Source organism: Sinocyclocheilus rhinocerous, unplaced genomic scaffold (assembly GCF_001515625.1).
Source record: "Sinocyclocheilus rhinocerous isolate Xijiao unplaced genomic scaffold, SAMN03320098_v1.1 scaffold214, whole genome shotgun sequence".
NCBI lineage: Eukaryota > Metazoa > Chordata > Actinopteri > Cypriniformes > Cyprinidae > Sinocyclocheilus > Sinocyclocheilus rhinocerous.
Window position 1 is genome coordinate 157,874 of NW_015657514.1, and position 15,138 is coordinate 173,011.

The 15,138-nt window shown below is 38.1% G+C and overlaps 2 protein-coding genes across 6 annotated transcripts in view; one reads left to right on the forward strand and one right to left on the reverse strand.

Moving 5' to 3' along the window:
* Nucleotides 1–180: 180 nt before the first annotated feature.
* LOC107721220 (creatine kinase, testis isozyme) lies at nucleotides 181–9,023 on the reverse strand. 3 transcript variants are annotated; one of them, XM_016529122.1, is made up of 8 exons: nucleotides 7,110–7,234; nucleotides 5,554–5,758; nucleotides 4,665–4,819; nucleotides 4,302–4,434; nucleotides 3,495–3,666; nucleotides 2,836–2,959; nucleotides 673–862; nucleotides 181–556 (listed from the first exon to the last, which is right to left on the reverse strand). In XM_016529122.1, the coding sequence occupies exons 2-8, from the start codon at nucleotides 5,744–5,746 to the stop codon at nucleotides 378–380; spliced, it is 1,146 nt and encodes a 381-aa protein (XP_016384608.1). In that variant the 5' UTR covers nucleotides 5,747–5,758; nucleotides 7,110–7,234; the 3' UTR covers nucleotides 181–377. The 3 variants fall into 3 exon arrangements, with proteins under 3 accessions (XP_016384608.1, XP_016384610.1, XP_016384609.1); XM_016529124.1 differs by lacking the exons at nucleotides 5,554–5,758; nucleotides 7,110–7,234 and adding an exon at nucleotides 8,936–9,023; XM_016529123.1 differs by lacking the exon at nucleotides 5,554–5,758 and having other exon boundaries at nucleotides 7,110–7,238.
* LOC107721221 (tRNA (adenine(58)-N(1))-methyltransferase catalytic subunit TRMT61A) overlaps nucleotides 8,327–15,138 on the forward strand; it is a 24,049-nt gene continuing 17,237 nt past the window's right edge. Inside the window, exons 1-3 of one of the 3 annotated variants that reach the window (XM_016529127.1) lie at nucleotides 8,327–8,514; nucleotides 8,974–9,029; nucleotides 9,870–10,256. In XM_016529127.1, the coding sequence (XP_016384613.1) occupies nucleotides 9,926–10,256 (331 nt within the window). In that variant the 5' untranslated portion in view covers nucleotides 8,327–8,514; nucleotides 8,974–9,029; nucleotides 9,870–9,925. Of the gene's footprint in view, nucleotides 8,515–8,973; nucleotides 9,030–9,478; nucleotides 9,511–9,869; nucleotides 10,257–15,138 lie in introns of those variants that run through there. The other 2 variants (XM_016529126.1, XM_016529128.1) reach the window with 2 other exon arrangements.

Sequence of the window (15,138 nt, forward strand, 5' to 3'; positions counted from 1 at the left end):
CCCGGAACTGTCAGCATGATAGAACAGGGAAGAAAGACAAGAAGCAGGTCAACACGAGCATTGAATTATTCTCAAATCATGAATAACTGTAAAAGTTGTGGAAATTAATTAGTGAAAAGGGTATAGGAATCCCGGAACTGTCAGCATGATAGAACAGGGAAGAAAGACAAGAAGCAGGTCAACACGAGCCAAATTTTATTCTCATTCATCTGTTGCCCTGTGACATCTGTATGTGTAACAAGAACTCAATAGAGCAGAGACAAGGACCCTTAAATAAATCAGGTCTTCCAAGAACAAGTCAACAAACAGTCAATCAATGAACAAAGGTGGGGGAAGTGGAGAGAGGAGAATGTGGGAAGTGAGGTTTTGGAGTGAGTCTACTTTTGAGCAGGCATGAGGTCCTCAATGGCCTGGCCTTTCTCTAGCCGTTTCTCCATCACTATCAGCAGTTTGACTCCATCCACCACCATCTGCACCAGCTCCACCTCAGAGAAGCCCAAGCGGTCAGCGTTGGAGATGTCAAAAACACCACCCACAGCTGCAGTGTCCACACCACCTAATGAACAAAGGCACCACTTACTTATTGGCATCAATTTGCGCTCTATATTTCTGTTCATGACACAGTGTTGTGCTGTTTAAATCTACTGCAGCTTAAGTCAGTTCGGTTCCTACCTGTTCCACGTTTCTGCAGCCTCAGTCGCTTGAGGATCTCCTCAAACTGGCGGTATTTACTGAGATTGGGCAGTTTGACGTGCACTCCTGCGCGCAGGCCTGTGCCGAGGTTGGATGGGCAGGTGAGGACGTAGCCAAGATGCTCGTTCCACATGAATGCGTGACCCTTGTTTTTGAACAACTCCTCAATCTAAAAGGACAAACTATCAGTTAGTGCTTCTTGCAGCTCAGCTATCTAGTGTCTTGCATACACCAGAAATCATTTAAAGGGTTAGTTCACCCAAAAATGAAAATTAGCCCACGTTTTACTCGCCCTCAAAGCTAGGGTGACCATATTTTAGTTTTCCAAAAAGAGGACAGTGGGTGCGGGCGGGGGGCTGGGGTGTGGTTGGTTGATGGTTAAAGTAATGCCGAAAGCGCTCAAAGTAGCACAATTTCAAATATCAAAACTCAAAATGTCATTTCCATACCTAATATACATATTTTACAGTCACCGTTAAGCATATTTATCATAAACGCAGCTAAAAAGCTTCCTACCAGTGGCCGCCCTTCACAAAACTTAACATATAGCACAGTTTTATCATATGTAGAATGCAAAATGTTTCAATACAAGCATTTCAGTCGAATGTAATTTATGCAATATTTCAAACCTTTAACCCACGGGGGAAATCAAGCCATGGCAACAGTTTAAAAATTGCCCAATTCCATCGGGAAAAAAAAAAAAACCCCGCGGACTTGACAACCCTGCATCCAATGTGAGCTGCAGGAGTCAGATTTGACTGATCACTGGATGAGAGGAGAGATGGCTGACAAGATCATGCTGAAGGATTTGCTGCTCAACAGATCCTGAGCTAATTGACAAATATCTGATCTTCCTTTACACAGAGCGTGCGTGATCACGAAATCAAAAGTGAAAGGCGAGCACTCGTTCAAAAGAGATTATATTCTCCGCATATTGATGCGTGAAAATTATATGCAATATTAGATGTTTGCGGGAGTGGGCGGGACTGGACACAGTCTTCTTCAGGGCACGATTGCAAAAACACACACTATGAATGGCGACTGTAGAAAGCAAAAGCCGAATCCCAGCACTGCGCTTTGGCATTTTTAAGACCTAGGACAGTCTTGCGCACTTGCTTCCTGTCGTGCGCACGCGCTCTCAAGTGGCCGCAAGTGTGGGTATTTGGACAAGGGGATGGTCACCCTACTCAAAGCATACTAGGTGTATATGACTTTCTTCTTTCAGACGAATCCAGCTGAAGTTATATTAAAAATGATCCTTGCTCTTCCAAGCTTTAGAAGAAAGCTTTTGTAAGAAAAATATCCACATTTAAAACATTATAAACACTTTTCTCTCACTTCTGCTAATCGTCGTAGGCGGAAGCCGTAGGACGTATGCGTAGCGCATGCGCCGGTGATTAGTGACGAACGCGGAAGCGCGATGGAGAGAGAACAAAAATCGCCGGTCACAAATTAGAAGCACAAAACAAGGATTTGTAAAGAAAAATGTCGGAGGCGGCTTGCACATGACAGTTAGCGGAAGTGAGAGAAAAGTGTATATAACGTTTTAAATATGGATATTTTTCTTACAAAAACGCATCGATTCGCTACAGGAGGCCTTTATTCACCCCCTGGAGCCGCGTGGGGCACGTTTTATGATGAATGGATGCGCTTTGACTACTTTTGGACTGTAAAAAAAAACATCACCCGCCTAACGTTACTCCCATTCTAACGCTTGGAAGAGCCAGGATAATTTTTAATATAACTCCGATTGAATTTGTCTGAAAGAAGAAAGTCATATACACCTAGGATGCCTTGAGGGAGAGTAAAACATGAGGTCATTTTAATTTTTGGGTGAACTAACCCTTTAATTTATAAGATCAAGCACATTTATGACAGAAAAATAATGATAATGACACAGAGGAATGATATGTGGCCTATTTCACAATCGCAATCACTTTCAGAACAAGTTTTCCAGCTAATGAATTATAAAAACACTGACAGCCAATCAGAATCAACTGACTTTGAAGAGCTTGAACTATTAAAGCTGCATAACCGCATCACGCTTATAATAAGCAGAATGTTATTGTGTATTAGTGTGGGTGCTAATATAGTTACTGTTCTTGGTGTGAATGGGCTTTTAGGACCACAGTGATGTAATACCTTAGTGAGACCTGTGCAGAAACGGTTGAAGACCTCCTTCATGTTTCCACCTTTCTGCATGGAGATGACACGCAGGTGGTCCTCCTCATTCACCCACACGAGGAATGTCTTGTTATCATTGTGCCTGGAGACGAGGAGAAAATGAGTGAGGGAATATCTTCTATGACCAGCACAGAAATGCAATACTTGACTAGAATTAAATATATATATTTTTAACATTTACAGCTTGTTACAAATTACATATACTTAATACAGTAATAAAAGTAAATTATGCATAATTAAACATAACTATCCCTGTATTAAGTACATGTTAATTAATATTACTCTGTACTTAAATGTTTAATTGCACTGTAAGAAGGACGCCTTCAAATAAGCTTGTAAAGCTAGGATAAATTCTAGGATCACAAATTTAATTTCAATTAAAATTCTATTATTTTCAAGACGATACTAAAATCCAAACAATTAAGAATTTTCTCAGCACCTTTTTAATGCTGCATATTTTTAATTTAAGACTGATAAAAATATGCAGAACGAACTGCTGGTGCTACCTGAATTTGAAGAATCTGGAACAAACTGACAGCAAGTAGGTTCCTGCTCTTTAAAAACTACTCTATAAAAGTAGCACAAGCAGTGCATTAAGGACAATCCAGAACACTGACCAGATGCCCCTGGCGTCAGGCCAATCACGAGCCATCCCTGAGGCCAGCAGCAGGGGAGACACAGGCTTGTCGAACAGGAAATGGTCATCGATAAGCTGCTGCTGTTCAGCCTCTGTCATGTTTTTCAGGGCATAGTATTTTCCTTTGAGATCCCCAGTCAGAGCACCTAGAGCTACAGACAGAGCAAACCAATCTGTGAGTAAATCCTATATCTTTAAATAAATGATTTCTTAAGAAATATTATCATAGACTACAGCTTCATAGACTACGTTGGTCCACTCATAGTGGACGATACTCATCACCACTAGAGGGAGCCACATGAACAGGCCTAAGTTTCAGGAACATAAATACTGCATACCAGTTTGCCTACTCATACTATCCCTAAAAGTATGTACTCTGTGAAGAAAAATATACTTTGAGTGTGTAGTTTCAAAGAAGATTAGGCGTACTTTGGGGCATACTACAATGCCATAACCACATCTATGGATCATATAACCAGACACACCATAAACGGGGTCTTTCGTGCTAAGGATTCTTCTGTAGTTCTGAACCAAATCCTCCTCCAAAGTGCAAAGGACTGTGGGCAATATCAGCCATTAAAGTATACACTGATCTACACTTCGAATTTTTACCGGAAATAGTAGACCATCCAGGTACCTTTGGGAAACTCATTTCAACATAATACGCTTTGGGACACACTAATTCTGCTTACAAATACTATTTAGGACTGATGCAAATTGGGATGCAGCAGACGTTTCATCCTGTCTCAAATAAACCGATGTTCACCGCGTTGCTGCAGTGACATACCTTCCACAGAGAGCTTCTCAACAGCTCTTCTCTCTCCACGACTGCAGTGGGGCGGCAGGCAGAATCCGCAGATGCTCCTGCCTGTTCTGACGCGAGAGCTCAGCACATAATTGGCGTCCAGGTCATCACCACCCTGCAGAAACAGAAAGTTTTAGTCTTTAAAGAAGCGATATCACTGTACCAAATATTAGTGATCAATGAGGTCTCATTATGTTTTGGACCCCACTGACTTTAATTATGTGGCCAAAAACATTTTTCAAAATATCTTTGATAATGTTCCACAGAAGAAAATATCAAACACTTTTGGAATAACATGAGGGCGAGTAAATAATTTTTGGGTGATCTGTCCCTTCAACTTCATACCTTGAGGTTACTGGGGTTGAGGTCGGTCTTGTGTTTGTCTGTGGGTTTGTATCCTCCATGTCTGTCCTGAATAATAGGGTCCAGCAGCTCCTTGAACACCTCATAGGTCTCCTCATCCCCAGCCACACAACCCACAGTCATAATGAAGGGGTGGCCTGAGATGGGAAACAAGTCCATGTACACAAATTAGGAGCCATGCAATCAGATGCCAACACTTAGGCCTACTAAAAAAATCCATGTTTATCATCATGTGATTTCTCTCAGGACTATCTAACCCTGGCCCTGTCCCCTGACAGACTGTGTTCTTTTACCAGGATTATCTACTCCAGTCTGAATGACGCTATCTATGGTGAAGCCGTTGGGTGTGCAGCGCTGACGGAGGCGCTTGTACATGTCCAGAGTGAGGTACTTGGCCATATGGTTGTTGTGCTGTGTGAGGTCTGGATACTCTTCCTCAGCTGGCCGCTGCTTGATGGTCAACCTGGCTAGTTTAGCATTGCTAAATAAATACAACAACACATGGGGTGTAAAGATACCACGCACTGCCGTTGAAGGATGAAGTCACCTGTTCTGTTGTGTTTTGAATGGGTAAGCAAGCACCATTCGTTTCACCAAATACACTGTTAAATTGACTAAGAAAGCTGAACGTTCATGATATTTTTCAGGTCAAGTCTTCATGTGGCCAGCTAGAATTGGATTTTCCATGCCACTGCATTTTGGTCACTGCATTACAGGAACTGTTTTTATTCGAAGCCCTCTGCACTAAAACAATGAGTCAGCAAGGTCACCGTTTAATCACACTTCTTTCTGCTCGCAATGCACCTTTATGTTCTAAAAGTGCGTGAGAAGTGGTCTTTTGGAGGACTTTGAGTTGTTTCGGGGTCTTTACCTGGGTTATCTACCCCGGTCTGGATTACATCATCCAGTGTAAACCCGCTGGGTGTCTGTTTGGAGCGCAACTTCTCATACAGCGCCGGTGTGAGGACCTTGGCCATATGGTTGTTGTGCTTGCTGAGGTCGGGATATTCCTGCTCAGAGGAGAACTTCATCTTCAGCTGGTTGTGACTGTTCCCGAAAGGCATGGCTGCTGTTCCCTGAGCGTGGTGGTGGGAATGGGATGGAAAATAACTGTGGTTACACTGAATGTGAAATTAAGAGGTTCAACACCAACTCCCATCTTGACATTTGAATGAATCTGGAAAATACTTTTTTTTTTTTTTTTTTTGAAATTCTGAGTTCTACAGCCTACCTACTTTTATGCACGTGATTAGTGTTACATTACACAACTGAAAAGGTCAAATATGTGCTATGGTTCCGTAAAAATAGTCATAAGGTAGGGAATCCTTTATCTACATAGACACCATCCTTAAACATAGTAAAAATTTGTAATAAATAAATAAAAAAACGCTGTAAAATGTTGCCCCATTTAGCCGCTATGCCTAGGACTCTAGAATCTATAGCGTGATGAATGACTCCTATAAACTGATTCGTTTTAGTGAATCATACACATACAATGAAGTACGATGGCCGAATGAATGATTCTTATGAGTCGATTCTTTATAGTGAATCAAAGACGTTGTTACAGAATGAATCCGACTTGTATATGAACCGAAAGTTATTACTTTCGTTATGTCTGACTGGAATTGAACCAAGAATTGAGACTTTTCATGATGTGAAAAGTTATTTAAAATCTATGTAGGCCTACCTTATATGTACTTGAAATAATTGTATTAACGTTAACGTTACATGATTTTTTAATTTGCTATATCTGTTAAAATCTGAAACGATGTCATCAGTTGGCAACAAACGGATGATGGTATAATGTAATAAGAAATTCTTATTATTATTATTATTCCAAATGTTTCATACTCAGAACTACTAAAAGAATCCGGAATCGTTGACAGGAATCGGGGGAAAAAAATTAAATTCCTAACATTTCCCATTCCTTCTTGAAGGGTGAATTTGGGAAAGCTCGCCAGATGGTTCAGGTCTATTTCAACACGAAATATCTGCTCATCGTTGTACTGTAACTTGCACTGAAATGCCTAAACTTTTGCGCAAAATTACGATCGATGACTTAAAACTGGGCGTCCACTGGACGGCACCACTTCAACGACAGAGAAAGAGTGAGCTGTCATTGATCATGACCTGCAAATAGGACGCTTTCTTTCACAAAAAGCCTAGAAATGTTCAGAAAAAGCATGATATAGGACCTCAATTCATAAAAGATTATTTTTAACATAATAATCTCTAACACTGAGCCGATCGATCCCTCTCCGTGCGTCAAATTACCTTCATACAACGATGCACTAAAAACCAAGTCTTAAAGCTTATCCAGAATCATTCAGCGCCGTTTATAAATGTATTTCTTAATAGATTTTAAATTTCGATCACGCTTAAGCAACTAGTTTAATGAGAGATGAAAACTTCTCAATGAAGCCTTACCGTGGGTTGTGGGGTGCTAGAGGAAGACTGAGCTGAGACAAAGATCCCTATTTTTCCTGTAGGAGTATGAACAGTATGAATGTTGAAGTGGCGTCTGTCTGTTCTCCAGCACTAGATCCTGATGGAGCGTTTGTTTTATAGTAGAGGAAAGCCGCGCTCCCATTGGCTGCTATTTGCAGTCCATTCATCCCATTGGAAGAGCTTGATATTGGAATAATTTGACTGCTCTCAACAAATATGTAGTATAAAATGTGCAAATATATAATTATAAGAAAATGTAAGTTTAATTTAAGTTTATATCCTAATCAAGTAATTTCCATGCAATTGACTTCGAAAGTGTATGACCTGTAAAAAATATATGTAGTAGATTTAGATGAAAACATAATGTATAATGTGTGAAAGTCTTAGACATTTGTGTGGATGTATATGTGTTGTTTGCCGTTTGTCACCCACAATATGAATTGTTTTTGCTTAAATGTGTCTTTAATAATGTTATTTATAATGCTAAATTATACACATTATAGTATGATTTAAAGGGGTCATATGATGTTGCTAAAAATAACATTATTTGGTGTATTTGGTGTAATGAAATGTGTTTATGCGGTTTAAGGTTCAAAAAACACATTATTTTCCACATACTGTACATTATTGTTTCTCCTCTATGCCCCGCCTTTCTGAAACGCTTCGATTTTTACAAAGCTCATTGGTCTGAAAAGCGAGGTGTGCTCTGATTGGCCAGCTATCCAGTGCGTTGTGATTGGCCGAATACCTCAAGCGTGTGACGGAAATGTCACGTCGCTACCATACTGTGATGCCCTGTCCAGCCGGAGCGACGAGACAAAAACATTAAAACCCATTATAAACGAGGCATTTGTTGCATCCAGTGGGGACATAATTACAGATTATAATGACTTATACGGTCTTTTTATGCGTTGCATCGTGCCGAGTAAACATAAAACTATGTCTGCATTTGTGATCGGAGAAATGAAATTGCATCATATGACCCCTTTAAAAGGAACACATTTCTGATTTGAAAGGATAACTTACTTCAGCTTTATTATTTGGGTTACGGACTGAAAAACACCGACCAAGTGAATCTATACCACCACGCAAATATTTGTTTTATGCAACAGATAACGTTACTGCTCCTTTAAAATGCTCTTACATCATTTTCCCGTGACAGACTGAGTCGTGTGAAGTTGACGTTTTGGATTTGTCTTGGACAGTCGTGGATTTGTAAATGGACAGCAACGCTTTCACATGCGCTTGAGTCCATCCACATGAGGTGAAGAGCCGCTCTGTACGTAACTTACATGCGGTTTATCGCGCAAACTACCGCACACACGTGCTGTACTGTCTTTCTACTCCTTCCCAAATATAAAACTACAGCCTTGCTGAAGCAACGGTGAGTTTCTGCGACTTTCTTTGTGTTAAACATATCTTTATTTCGAGCGATGTATGTTCAAACATGTGACGCGTTTCCATTCAAGCACCGCATGCGTAACGTACTGTGTTGTGCAGTTACTCTTTGAAAATAAATAAGTTTGCTTGCGATGTAATGAATTGTATTAAAAAAACGTTATTTCATATTCAGTGTAGCCCTCCTGTAAACATGCTGTTTGTAAAAAGATGTATATCTCTCTAAATAATCAAGCATAGCGGTGCTCTTATAGAATCGAAGTCGCTGTTTAGCGCATTTAACGTTAGCCACTCAGTTTCTCATGTTCGTCTCGTCATTATGCACAGTGACCTTGCTGAGTCTTACAAATAAAATAATAGAAATGTTCACAAAGATGAGTAAATGGATTATTAACAGGTTAACTTACATCTGACCCATTTGTTTTGCTGTTATGAACCGTCTCAGGACTGCAGATACACAGATGCTGGCAATGTTGAGTCTGACAGGCTGCTATACTAACGGTTTGCAATCATTTAAATCAAAACACACACTGACTGGACTTTGAGTGGTTGACATATAACATGGTTATCATAACTTATATGTATTCATTTATTTATTTATTGTTATCAATAAAATGATGATCATGTTATACGTCAACTATGTCATCATTCTTTACAATTATTTTTATTGTTTTATTTATAGGGTTGTATGTATGTGTGTGTGTCCGTATATAAATCAACATCAATTTAACTCAAAAATATATTTTCTTAATAGTAATATTAGACGTGTGTTATTTCATTGGTTTGAGCGTTTTTGTGTAATTTATAAACTTAACATAAAAAAAGAAATATTTCAAGTGTGTCTTTATTTCATGTTTACATTTGTATAATTGAAAAAACAAAACTGCTTTCTTGAGAATATTGTTTTGGTAATCAACCTCTGACAAAAGCCAACAAGACACCTGCAAGAAGTGACAGCACAGTGGATTTGTAATGTTTGTTTGTATTTGTTGATTTGTCTCACTCTAAAAGTACAGAAATTGTCAAATTTTCAGGATTTAAAAAGACTGACAACTTTAATTTGACCTTAGCTCATAATTGGCATCATTTTTGACATCCTGCCATTGTGTTCATAATCATCTAACTATTAATAAAGTATCTGAGTTTGACCAGAGAGGGAGAACATTCCTAAAAGTCTGTTTTATAAAAAACAACAATATATATATATATATATATTTATTTATTTATTTTTTAAGTTGGTATGAATATTTAATTAGGTCTATAAAGTAATATGAGTGAATGTAAATGTTTTGTCTCCCAACTTATGAGAATAATGTGTTCATGTGTTTTCATTCATGGCAGAGTGTTTAATCATCCGAGGCTGCACTCTTCATTGAAGCTGAACCCACCTGAACCTCATGAGTTTTGTGGAATACTCCGAGATCATCCAAGAAGGGGATGTCGTCATTATCTTCCTGGGTCATGAGTCCATGATGCCTATCAAAGTTCAGTCAGGAGCACAGACGCAGACCCGCTATGGGGTCATCCGGCACTCCAGCGACCTGATTGGACAGCGGTTTGGTTCCAAAGTGACCTGCAGTAAGGGTGGTTGGGTTTACGTGCTTCACCCCACACCAGAGCTGTGGACTGTCAACCTTCCCCACCGAACACAGATCCTCTACACCACAGACATTGCCAACATCACACTGATGCTGGAGCTCAAACCGGGCTCTGTCGTCTGCGAGTCAGGTAAGAATGAGTCTTTCATTAGCTATGAACCATCAAAAGGTTTTTAATCTGATTTTTTTTTTAGAGATCTTCAATACTCAGGGTTACAGAATTAGTTTTGAGCTGACGATACCCTGTTCACTCAGGTACACTGATCATGAACTTTCTGTGTCAACTCGGGCTTTAAACCTCAGGGTATGTTTACACGACAACGATTAAACTAAAAGCGCAAAATTTTTTGCATACAGATGAAAACTTAATCATAAACAATTCCCGTTTAAACAGATCCACAAAAACGACTAAAAACGCTGTATTATACATGCCAGGCCAGTAGTTGGCGATGTCACTGAAAAGAAACACTATGCACCTACACACATAGGCATTCCTATAGACCAGGGATCCTCAAATCTGGCCCACAAGATCCACTTTCCTGCAGAGTTTAGCTCTAACCCTAATCAAACACACCTGAGCATGCTAATCAGTGTCTTCAGGATCATAAGAAAATCACAGGTAGGTGAGTTTGATCAGGGGTTGGAGCTGAACTCTGCAGCGCATTGGCCCTCCAGGGCAAGATTTGAGGAACCCTGCTATAGACTGAACATGTAATACTCATATATACGTATGACATTGCTGTTTTCACAAATTAGCATTTTCATAGTTTATACAGATACAATAACGATATTGTTTTCAAAAACTAACAATTTGAAACTCATTTTCAAAGCTCCCCGTTTGCGTTTTCAGGCTTCCAAATTGCTGTTGTCATGTAAATTAATTAAATTTCACTTTAGTTTAAAGTCAATTTAGCTTACTTGTCAAGAAGAAACTCTTCAAGTTTGTTGTATCAATTGAAACCCAAACATTCCATCAAATTACATCTTGTAAAACTCTACTACTGTTTTAACCCGTTGTCTGTCTGTGTGTTTTGGCAAGTCTTCGAATTTTGACTTGCGCTTCTGTAACGGACAATTATTTAACAATACACGTGTGTTCTTAATTCTCTGATGTTGGTAATTGGTCACATGACATGCAAGTAAGCAGAGAAAAATGTATCTTTATACAGGTGCATCTCAAAAAATTAGAATATCGTGAAAAAGTGATTTTTTGTAACTTATTTCAAAAAGTTAAACTTTCATATATTCTAGATTCATTACGCACAGAATCCAAGCTGCTTGAAGTCCAGTGTGAAGTGTCTGAAGTCAGTGATATTTTGGGCAGCCGTGATGTCTGCTGGTGTTGGTCCATTGTGTTTTATCAAGTCCAAAGTAATCCCTATAGTATAAATTCAGAGTATCTCTTGTTTTTTGAAACCACAATAATGTGAAAGACTGCTGACTTGGCAATGGTCCAGAAGACAATCATTGACACCCTCCACAAAGAGGGTAAGTCACAGAGGGTCATTACTGAAAGGGCTGGCTGTTCACAGAGTGCTGTATCAAAGCATATTAAATGCAAAGTTGAGGAATCTAAGGGATATTTTCAAGAGAAAGATGAGAAACAGTCGATCCAACAATACAGACGAGCTGGAGGCTCATTAGTGCCTCAGCAGTGCCACAAGCTGATCACTTCCATGCCTCACCTCACTGATGCTGGAATTTGTGCTAAAGGAGCCCCGACCAAGTACTGAGTGCTTCTAATATTTTTTCTGAAGAAAGATAGACATGAATAGTGATGAAAGACAAAATATTAAATGTCATGGATGAATATTTATGGAGTAATCCACTATTTTGTAGAGGGGGGGTGGTCAAAATGGCAGTTTTCACCTGAGATTCAGAGTCAAATTACAAGGGGGTAAAAATGACTTCAGAAAGATGGCAGCATCATAATGTTAATTTTACACAGAGATTGGTAGGTCTGTTAGTAAAATCTGTTGACTTCAGCAATCTTTGTTGCATTATGTGCCAATGGTGACCATTCAAAAATGGGGAAACAGCACTTTAAGTTTTTTCTCCAAGGTTTGCATGCCTGTAACTCAAGAAGTATTAAAGATATCTTAATGCCCTTTTAGATATTGGGTCTTAACAAACTTTCCCTATAGGCCCTATATGGTTCGGTTCCAGAGATATTGGAATTTTAATATGGCTCCAGGAGTAAATCGTTAACATGTACACATTTACAGTGGTCAAAAACCAAATAATGTTGAAACTAGAGATGTATCTTGTTTCCTTCTGTCAGGACAACTGCATTGAACATACCTGTCCAAAGATTGCTGAAATCAACAGATTTTTCTAACAGACCTACCAATCTCTGTGTAAAATTAACATTATGATGCTACCATCTTTTTAAAGAGATTTTTAATCCCCTGTAATTTGACTCTGAATCCCCCTCTACACAATAGTGGATTACTCCGTAAATATTCATCCATGACATTTAATATTTTGACTTTCCTCACTATACATGTTTATCTTTCTTTAGATATAGACAACAGATATAGATATGAGTTTTGCGTGTAAAGGGTTTTTCCACAGAGTCAACTAGAGCGTTTTTTATATCATGATCTTTGTCCATTAAGCTACATTACGTGTTTTATTTATAATTTTCTATGGGAGGAAAACGTTTAACGTGCAATTTAAGGCATTGTGTTCTGGGCTCGTCTGCTTGCCTGTACGGAGTTGGTCTTATCACTTTTTAATGCATTTCTTAATGCGCGTTCATATCTGTCTGTATAGTTTGCGTCAACAATAAGACTTATAAGTTACTGAATTTGGTCTTTATCATCTTAGTCCGTTATGCCACATTATGCCGCGTTTTGGAAAACACTATACATATAAATATACATTACATTAATAAACTGTATATTGAATTTGATCTATCTTAATTCAGAGGTGTTGCCAATATGGCCACAGAGTGAACAGACTATCCTTTAAAGGGACTTTGGTTTTATGTAGCAGAACAAAGAAATAAAGTTGGGTCATTCCGTGTCAACCCAACCAGATGTCCCCGGCTAAAATTTATGAAAATTTATTTTGCTCATATTTTTTACTGAAGAAAGATAGACATGTATAGTGTGGAAAGACAAACTATTAAATGTCATGGATGAATATTTACTGAGTAATCCATTATTTTGTAGAGGGGGGTCAAAATGCCATTTTTCACCTGAGACTCAGAGGCATATTACAGGGGGTTGAAAATGACTTCACAAAGATGGCAGCATCATAATATTATTTTTTACACAGAGATTGGTAGGTCTGTTAGTAAAATCTGTTGACTTTAGCAATTTTTGTTGCACTATATGCCAATGGTGACCATTCAAAAAAGGGGAAACAGCACTTATCAAGGTTTTTCTCCAAAATGTGCATACCTGTAACTCAAGAAGTATTAAATATATCTTAATGCACTTTTAGATATTTGGTCTAAAAAAAAAACTTTCCGTTTGGCATCTTCATTTTAAAGATATCACAATATGATTTTAGATTCTAGTTCTTAAACTTTTGTTTTGGAATCTTCATTTTCAAGGCCCTACATCGTTCAGTCCCAGAGATATGCCGATCTCAATGACGCTCCATATTCAGGTTGTTGAATATGACCTATTTTCAGTGGTTGAAAACCAAATGTTAGTCACTTTGAATACAGTCGATACTTATTTTATTTAAAGAACAATGTCTGAAGAATAAATAAATGTTGAAATTAGAATTGTATTTTGTTTCCCTCTATCAAAACAATTGCATAGAACATAAATATCTGAGTGCTAAAAATGCACTGAAATGGTCAATTTGAGGCACATTACCTTGCTCTCTGTAGTCTATTCATATGATTCTATATTTAAATCAGTTTCAGGGATATTTGGAAGTAGGGGTTTTGTTCATTTTAACAGCTATTGAAGTTACCAAAAGTTCAAACATGTAGTATTGTAACACGTCCGAAAACAAATCCCACACGTCATAGGGAAAAGTGGTTTCTTTCGCCACACATTGCATTCACTTCAATAAACCAATATTTGCCTCACCTGGGTTAATTATTAGCATTTATTTTTCTTTTTTATTGTTATAAAATGTGAAGCATAGTCATAGATTAAAAAGGGCATATTTGGCAGAATCGCTGATAGTACCCCAAACATTTAAGGTCTCAAATACTTGAAATAATTAACACTGGGTAATTCTAAACCCCAGGTAAATGAGATCCTGGGTAATCTTATTTTATGTTTCACACTGTTCATACTTTACCTAGAGTTAAAAATTTATTCTGGTCATTCATAATCTGATGTGTCACACTGTACATTCCTAAACCCTGGGTTACTGTTATTATTTGCATTGTATTCAACAAAAATATTCAACAATCTGAAAATGGAGCCTCATTGAGACCCCCAAATCTCTGGAACTGAATGATGTAGGACCTTGAAAATGAAGATTCCAAAAGAAAAGTTTATTAGGAACCAGAATCTAAAATCTTAATAAGATAACTTTAATACTTCTTGAGTTACAGGCACACACATTTTGGAAAAAGAATATTTATAACAATCAAACAGGTATGTCCTATACAATTGTTTTGATAGAGGGAAACGAGATGCATTCCTAGTTTCAACATTACTTATTCTTCAGACATTCAGATTTAAATACAATAAGTATCAGCTGTATACAAAGTGACCAACATTTGGTTTTCGAACACTGAAAATAGGTAATATTCAACAATCTGGACATGGAGCCTCATTGAGATCCCCTTATCTCTGGGACTGAATGATGTAAGGCCTTGAAAATGAATATTCAAAAAGAAAAGTTTATTAAGAACTAGAATCTAAAATCATATTATGATATTTTTAATACTACTTGAGTTATATGCACGCAAACTTGGGAAAAAGAGTATTTATGGCACTCGGACAGTTATGTTCAATTCAGTTGTTTTGACAGAAGGAAACGAGATACATCTCTAGTTTCAACATTATTTGTTCTTCAGACATTCCTCTTTAAAA